Source organism: Sodiomyces alcalophilus (assembly GCF_042370955.1).
Source record: "Sodiomyces alcalophilus JCM 7366 unplaced genomic scaffold ACRALscaffold_3, whole genome shotgun sequence".
Lineage (NCBI taxonomy): Eukaryota > Fungi > Ascomycota > Sordariomycetes > Glomerellales > Plectosphaerellaceae > Sodiomyces > Sodiomyces alcalophilus.
This window is the reverse complement of record NW_027263534.1, coordinates 3,918,698-3,927,656: the sequence shown is the minus strand read 5'-3', so window position 1 is coordinate 3,927,656 and position 8,959 is coordinate 3,918,698. Positions and strand designations below refer to the sequence as shown.

General features: G+C 39.3%; 1 protein-coding gene across 1 annotated transcript; it reads left to right on the top strand.

Moving 5' to 3' along the window:
* Positions 1–1,108: 1,108 nt before the first annotated feature.
* Positions 1,109–3,389, top strand: ACRALDRAFT_1062765 (uncharacterized protein). The gene is made up of 2 exons (XM_071016665.1): positions 1,109–1,998; positions 2,055–3,389. Exons 1-2 carry the CDS (start codon positions 1,253–1,255, stop codon positions 3,247–3,249), a joined length of 1,941 nt encoding a protein of 646 aa, XP_070876179.1. The 5' UTR covers positions 1,109–1,252; the 3' UTR covers positions 3,250–3,389.
* Positions 3,390–8,959: the final 5,570 nt, after the last annotated feature.

Here is an 8,959-nt window from a genome sequence, read left to right as displayed (position 1 = left end):
GATACACTAACTATAACGATAATACGGACCCAGATCGTCTATATCAGCGAATAGCTATTATCGACTATATTTTCGTGCACTAAGACCACTAAGGTTAGTCCACTAGCCATATCATATCATACTCTTAAATTAATTCAATATTCTATATCTAATCTATTTATTACACGTTATATAATAGGCGGCTAATATCGCGTCTTTTACGTTATAACTTCTATCGTCTAGACTCCCACCGATAATCCGATTACTGGCCTTCGCGTCTTCCAGTTCGAGCCCGAATATATTATTATCGGCCTACCGTTAATCCACACAGAGTATCTATATATAGTGCCTTTCGAGATTAATAACGGCGTATAGGAGCTTATAATCACGGCGGATAGAACCGGGCCTCGGCCCAGTTATTTACTCTGCGTCGATTAGAAGATTTAATACAGTTAAGGACTAGAACAGGGCTGCTATAGCACGGGGATAGACTTTCAGTTTTACATATACTGTATAGGAGGCCGACTAGACTAGGCTTATCATAATCTAGTGGCTATAGACACCGGATATATAAAGTATATATACGTTAATTAATTAAGATCGTTTACCAGAGTACTATTATTTACTAACTAAACAACGTTAGTTAAAACGAAATATATAATAGACGGTAACCGTTTATAAAGACGTTTATAATCTATTAAAGCAGATTATAAACGTTGACTTGTTATAGAGAAATATTATAAGCGTTAATAGTAGTAACTGCTTCGACTACGTAAACGTTTACCTTAATATAAACAAGGCTAAGCTATAGGCGTGTTTTATAAGCGTTTTATAGTGTAAACGCTTGAAAATGTAAACATTTATTATTATCTAAGCGCTTATATTTTTATTAAACGCTTAGATAATCAAACTATTTCCGAATAGTCTCGCTATAGTGGACAGTTTGCCTCGGCAAATCGTTTATCAACTATTGCTTAACAGTTTAGTGTACCTATATACTCCTGCTACTGAACCTGCCAATAGTGCAACAACACCAAGTGCGGGACCGGAACAACCTATTCCGTTCCTGTTGCCGGGCCAAGCTCTGCGACGACAGGTTGATGTCTGCATGTCGACAAGACAGCGAGTCAAATAATCTCATCACCGCCCCTTCAGGTACTTAAAACTGCCACAATCCTTTCACGGCGCTGCTCCTTCTTGAACAGCATCTCTTAGCATACTAGTAGCTATCAGACTCGTTTTAGAAGGCCTTACTGGCTCTACGACCGACGTCATGCCTGTTGGCTTTGTTTCCGCTTCGACTCTGGCGTCACTGCTCCATGCATCTACCATCAACGACCATACTATTCTGGAAGCCGCAAATGCAGCGTTAAGAGACTCGAGACCCCACCCACACACCGTAGCTGCTAAAGTAATTGCACTACTCCGGCTGGACCAGTTTGAGGACGCCTTGCGTGCTCTTGCGGAAGCCGGGAGCGACGCTGAGGAAACCTGGAAACTGGAACGGTCCTATGCTTTGTATAAGACGGGAGACTTGGATGGAGCGTCTGCCCTCACTCAATTACCCCTTGGGAGGTGCTATTCCCACATCGCCGCCCAAGTGGCCTACCGTGCTGGGAGATTTCGGGAGGCGTCGACAATTTATACCGCTCTGGCCTCATCTGTCGGCGCGGCTGCAGAAGAGAGCGACCTTGCGATCAATTCCTTAGCAGTAACTGCACAGCGAAACTGGGAAAGCGCCGCGGCTGACAATGACGTCCAGACTTCTGTATTTACAGCACCAGAGTCTTTCGAACTGGCGTACAATATGGCCTGCTGCAGCATTAGCCAGGGCGAGTTCTTAAAAGCCTTGTCCTTTCTTAGTGTTGCCACGCGTCTCTGCACCACGTCGGACGACCTCTCAGAAGAGGAGCGGCTGGCGGAAATGGTCCCAATTCTCATTCAGGAGATGTATACCTACTCTAGGTTAGGAAACCAGGCCGAGGCCCAGAGGGTCTTTGGCCAGCTACTATCATATGGGTACGCTCAAGTCTCCTGTACTTCGGCGCTTCCTTTGGCTCACTTAGGCCTTTTAGGTTTGAGGACGACGAGATCAAATTGGTCATGGAAAATAATAGCCTAGTCTTCCACACACACGGCGGCAATGCGTTCTCAATTCTACGCCGAGTTGAGCGGGGCCTGGGTCTCGCCAAGCCAGTCCAATTGTTCCGACACCAGGAGATACGACTGGAACGCAACAAGTTCGCGATTGCACTTCTTGCCCAGAAATTCTCGGGGGTTGTACGAAAGTCAAGATGGCTGCTGGAGGTGCCGGCTAGAGGCTGCTCTGACGCCCTTGTTTTATCTTCCATTAACGCGGCTGCTTCCTCGCTGCGAGGCTCCGGGGAGCTATCCCTCCGTGGGATCCTCGCGGTGACAACGGTACGACCCTTCGACATTGGTTCCGCACTCATAGTGATACAATTATACGCGGCCTTGGACCGCACTGAAGCGGCTTTGTCCACCCTACAAGTCCTGTTCGACGGGCTGGAGAAACAAAACAATTGGGAAATGCGTTACTCGCCGGGGCTCGTTTCTCTGGCCGTAGCACTATACGGACTCAGAGGTCGCCTGAGGTGTAGGCGGGCTGAAATTTCCCGGGCTTCATTATATTGGATGAAGAAGGACAATGCCCCGCGGATGTTGCTTCGAAGTGCTGGAGCGGACCTCCTCAGATCCCCAAGTCCTAGTGACTTAGCAACTGCCCGGGCTGATTTCGAGACAATCCATCACTACACAACCGAGGATCCCATCGTGACGGCCGGTCTCGTTGCCTCCTTTGCCACAGACGACGAGGCTCGGGTAGGACCATTCATCAACGATATTCCTGCCGCGGCCGACCTTGTCCGAGGGGCTGACGTTCAGAGCTTGGTAAATGCTAGTGTGGTGTTAACTGACACGGACCTGGCGGCTACTGCTCGAAAACGCTTGCCGGATATTCGCCATAATCAAACAACTCGCCAGAGAAGAAGGAAGAGAAATCTGCACAAAATTTGCGAAGAGGGAAGGACGTTGGACCCAGACCGGTGGCTCCCGCTTCGTGACCGAGTTTCATACAGGCAGAAAGGGAAAAAACCGAAGAGAAGGGTCAATGAAAACACACAAGGTGGTGTTATTAAGGGGGAAGAGATGCTCGAGTTAGCGGGAGGGGCTGGTTCTGTTAGAGTGCAAAAGTCTCGTATTTCCTCGGGTTTGTCCAACGGTAAGAAGAAGAAGAAAGCTAAGAACTAGCGTGGTTGGCGAAGGTTAGCAAAATATGGTAGGCGGGAAGTTAGACAGGAGTATATATATCTTAAAGCATATACGGGGATATAGGAAGACCCCTATAGTCACTGGCAATATATAACGAGTAACTATTCTATAAGTAGTATATAATCTACGTATAATATCAGAAAGGCAAAAAGGGAAACTTATATATATTATAGACTATAAAGATATAAATCTCTAGTAGTTAAATATATAGGCAGAAGAACTAAAAGGCGCTAGAGTATATCTATATAAAATCCCTTTATAACCGGCAGAATATTCTAGTATAAGAGTCGAATACTATCGGAAAGTTGCTTTTATTACCGAACCGAGCTATAAAGATATTATTAATCCCTTAATTCCTCGCTATAGGGGCTGCTATAAGATAAGCTATATATAAGCTATGCCTTGCCTAATATATACTAATCAGAACTAGATACTTAGACACTAAAAACCATACTACGTAGCTATGGTAGTATAGCTATATTTATATAACCTATTTAGTTATATAATATACCCCCTATTTCGAGTAATAGAAAATACTCGGAATATAACCAGGCAAAAACTATATTATAAGAGAAGACGATAAAGGAAAAGATAAAGACCGTTAGAGTATAGTAAGCCTAGTTCTAAAGTTAGATCGGAAGCTGGATATCAACCTACGAGCCGCGAGTCTATAAGTCTAGCTCTATAATTAGTTCGGGAGCTAGACGTGGACGTGCGAGCCTAGCTCCGAAGTTCGGGAGCTGGACCCGGGAGAGGTTTATAGGAGGCACTCCTTAGGTACGACGTAATAATAGTGCCGCGGCCAAAGGAGCGAGAAGTTTAGAACCTATCCCCGTAGCTATAAAATAGCTGCTTATAGTGGGACTAATAAGCGACTTTATCGTCCTAGAGTTACTAGCTCCGGGGAAGGTTACGAGGTCGGAAGAGGCTTTCCGGTATAACGTGTACAGGGCTACGGCCGGTGCCTAGGCAATGACTCGGACTATAAAAAGGTTAGGACTAATCGCTATAGCTATAGAAGAGCTGCCTATATCGACTTCCTAAAGTGGCAGGCTCAGGGGAAGAGCGAAAGGTCGGAGAGGCGTTCCTTAGGTGCGACGTGTATCGTGCCGTGGCTAAAGGAGCGGAAAGGTCAGAACCCATTGCCGTAGCTATAGAAGAGCTCCGTACGGCATCGTCTTCCTAGAGCAGCTAGGAAGGATAAAGGGTCTAATAAGCGACTACGTCTTCCTGGTATAGCGGGCTCCGGGGAAGAATAAGAGGTCTAAAGGGGGAATAAAGGAAGGCTAGCTCGGAACGATATAGGCGAGTAGTGGGAATTTAGTAGTACTGCTACTACCCGGGCTTATAACTATAGCAAAGGTGTTTTTACTACCGAACCGAGCCATAAAGATATTATTAATAATGCCCGTTATTCCGACTATACCACTTAGTTATTCCGACTATAGTTTAGATATACTTAGTAGACCCTTCGATATACAGCCTTCGTAACTATATCGTGAATCTACGTCGTTAATCTACGTTATTAATCTACGTCGTTAATCTACGGAGTAGGAGGCGGCGCGTTCGTTATCTTGTTATAGGAATAAGATAGGCGTGGACCTAGGAGAGGAAGAGGCGCTACTATTACTACTGCTATTACCTTCAAACTGATAAGCGTATCTATTAATATAACGCAATTAATCTGCGCGATTAAATTAATTAACTTATTAAAAGACGTCGGAGTGGTTTACGACCGTAGTTACTATATTAGTATTCCGAAGAGTCTATCTACGTGCCTTATATATATAAACTATAGTCAGAGTAACTAAGTGGTATAGTCGGAATAACGGGTCGCTTATGAATTCCTTAATTCCTTGCTATAGGGGCTGCTATTATCTTAGTAGGCTTAGACCACTTATATAGGTCGCTTAGGCGTAATACAGCAAAATATAAAAATAAGTATTTATCTATAGTATACGGACCTATAGTATATAGATAAGTCACTTTTGCGAACTGTTGATATTATACTTATAATAAGTAATAATCATAATAGTTATAAGTATAATATCTAAGTTAAAGTAAATAATAAATCGTTATAGCTATATAACTAGACGTCTAATTTATAACTAGCGTAACCTATACTATAATACTATACGTATTATACGTGTATATATACTTGGCTTATGATTTATATTATATATGAATATACTAGGTATCGGAAACACGATATCTTAGTTATTACTTAAGCTAATAACGTGGCGTGATAACCGTCGCGTAGGCTGTTAACGTAATAGTCGCCACCCAATCTTTTAGGGTCTTTTGCCAGCCCCGGATCCAGGAGGAAATCCTAGAAGTTAGCTTTTTATAAGCTCGCGTAATAAGCAGTAATCCTACGGATCTACGCATTTAATAGCTATTTGCTCTATTTTCCTCTCTTCCGCGCGTATAGCCTACTACTCGTAGCCTAATTTATTAAAAGGTTATAAGCCCGGGTTAGTAAAGAAGGAAATCTACTCTTTTCTATTCTTTTATTTACTAACAATACCAAAAAGAGTCCTACCTGCCTTTTTAGGCTATCCCTTTATCCTCCCCCGGTCTTAGATCCTTGTCTCCGACCGTATCAAATCGCTTTGTCTCCCGAACACAGCTAATCGAATCGAACCGTTTGTACCGATACCACGGTTTAAAGCTCTTTATTCTTCCTAATACGGTTGCCAAGAGCTGTGCTAAGCTCTTCCTGACCGGGAACAACTACACGATCGGAATAAGACTCTTTATCACGATCGGATATACTATTTCTTTATTTATAAAGGGACTTTTGTGAAAAAGAAGAAGAAAATAACGAATACGTGGATTAAACGCAGCTGCTTTTATAGTTGTTATAGCTCTACGAATAATAGCTATAATAATTAAGCCACTTAACCTACCGCGCTACCTGTAATAACAGGATATCGTACCGTGGTATATAAGCTTTTAGTAAAAGGTCCGCCCGTGGAAATCCTGTTATTCGCTTTGTACGAGCATCGCTTTTCTTCGCGCTGCGAGATTTATAAATAGCTTTATTATTTGGATCCACTTTTAGACCCACTTTTCGAAGCTAGGCTAATCAGAATCAGACCTTTGGCTTAGTATTCTTTGCTTCTGTCCTTTATCGATAACATAATAAAGAAAAAGGAATAAAGGAAAACGAATACAAATAATAAAAATAAATCGTTAAATAACTTAGTTAATTTTGACTTAAATAAATAATAAAAAATATCGTTCTGCTGCTTAAAAATGGCTGAATAAGAGACTGTCTAACACGTCTCTGTCCGGAAGTCATAGGGCAGTTCTGTAACTAATAATAATAATAATAATAATAATAATAATAATAATAATAATAATACTAAGCTTAATATTAATTAGTTAGTAGAAAAGATTTCTAAAATATAAGCAGAAAACAGTATTAAGCTTAATCTGAATTCCTATGTTAATAGCGGGGCTACGGCGTATATAATAACTAATAAAAGACTCTTTTCTACTTATAAAATAAAAGAAAGAACCGTTCGCTGTGGTTAGGCAAAAGAAATAGAGATATAAAGTGAAGGAGACTATGTGATAACATTCCGGGATACTGGAAACTTCTGCTTTTAAAAGAGTGTCTTTATATGCCAGAAATAGGCACGAATATCATTAGTCTCTCTTATCTTAATAGTAAAGCTCGCGGTCTTAGTAGAAACAAGATGCTCTTATTATTTAATAATAAAGAGCCTCTCTTTCTTTATATAATGGCTCTGCTTTATAACGGGCTGTACTGGGCTATAGCACGGGCACTGTTATATGGGGGGGTTGAGTCTTAGAGAATAGATATAATAAATACTAGAAAAAATACAAGGAAATTGTTATAAAGAGGTATTTTACCTAAAGAACAGTTTCAAGACTTAACTAGAGTAAAGAGGTTTCAAAGGTTTAAGTAATAGGTTTTAAAGCAACTAAATAAATAAAGAAAGGGTTTGGTTAAACCTTAATAAAAAACTAATATAATAAAGAAACCTTAACCTCTTTAACTTCTTTAACCTTAAGAAGAGCTTTATAAACAAAGAGACCGTAATAACCGTCGAAGTACTACCTTTATAACTGAAAACATAACGCTATAGCATAACAGGATGGGTTATATTAACCCTGTTGCCTTGAAAGGTCTCTATACTAATACTCTTTAAACGGATTATAATATAACTAATAAAGAGTTAACTAAAATACAGAGCTATGATGCCTATAAGAGAAGTAAGTGTCTTATACTTACAAATAAAGAGTCAGTTAATAAATATAAAGACTTTTCCTATTTAGAAAAGGTTTATATAGATCTTTATAGACCGATTAAACCTCTTTCTTATAATAAAAAGCGTCGGATTTTATTTATACTAGACCGTTCTACCCGGTTTCTATAAGCATAACTGCTCTTAGATAAGTCTGAAACGATAGTAGTTACGGCTATAAAAGAGTGGAAAGCTTAGGTGAAAAAAATAACAATAATAATAATAATAATAATAAATATCACTTCTTTATTAAACAAGTAGATACTAACGGTGGAAAAGAATTTAATAACGCCTCTTTCTAACGCCTCTTTATAGGTGTTAAGCATAATGTAAAGCCACTATACAGTCATAAAGCTTAGGGCTTTATTAAAAGAGTTATAAGAACTATAATAGAAAAGGTTCGAGCTCTTCTTTTCCACTCAGGGCTGCCTTAATGCCTTTAGGGTGAAGCTATTCTCTTAGCTGTTGATATATATAACAGATCACCTAATTTAGCCCTTGAATATAAGAGTCCCTATGAGCTTTTATAAGGTCAGAAACCTAATATTAATAATATACGGGTTTGGGGTTCTATTATTTATTCTAAAAATAACGACCCGAATATAAAGAAACTGGATACAAGGGCACTTTAAGGTGCTTTAATAGGTTTTAATGACTATAATCATAAGGTTTATAGCCTAGTAACCAGAAAGACTGGTTGGTTTCGAGACGTTTATGTCTTAGAAAATCAGTTTCTTGACTCTTCTTTAGATAATTATAATAATAACTATACGCCTAAAAATAATACTAACCTCCCTCCTTATCTTAATACTCAGGATTATAATCAGGTTTCTAACCGCGGGCCTTATTAACCCGTTAAGTATAGTAAAGGAATCACTGTTAGTGAAAATACCGTTTAATTCGTATAAAATATTCCTTCGCGCGTTTCGAAACGTTCTGTTAAGTCTATTTAACCTGAAGAATAGCATAATAATAATAGACGTAAGAGTCTTCGTCTACGGGCAGCGGGATATAAAGTTCTAGCTATTAATAATAATAATAATAATAATAATAATAATAATAATAATAATAATAATAATAATAATAATAATAATAATAATAATAATAATAATAATAATAATAATAATAATAATAATAATAATAATAATAATAAAACTCTCGAGATTCCTACTATCTTAATGGATAGTGAGAGTGTAAAGAAGATTGCCAAAACCCCTGAAGTTTATAAACGGGTAAAGCATATCGACAGGCAGTATCACTACTACAGGCAATAGCTACATAATAACAAAATAAAAATCGTATATATAAATACGAAATTTAATATAGCTGATATAATAACTAAAGGTTTAGCAAAAGAGTCTTATAATACTCTTTGCGGTTTTATGAATCTAGGTTATAAGGACGATACGTTG

Coding starts and splice junctions, on each gene's coding strand:
- ACRALDRAFT_1062765 (XM_071016665.1), top strand. CDS start 1,253: ATGCCTGTTGGCTTTGTTTCCGCTTCGACTCTGGCGTCACTGCTCCAT. Junction 1,999..2,054: donor GGCCAGCTACTATCATATGG/GTACGCTCAAGT, acceptor TAGGCCTTTTAG/GTTTGAGGACGACGAGATCA.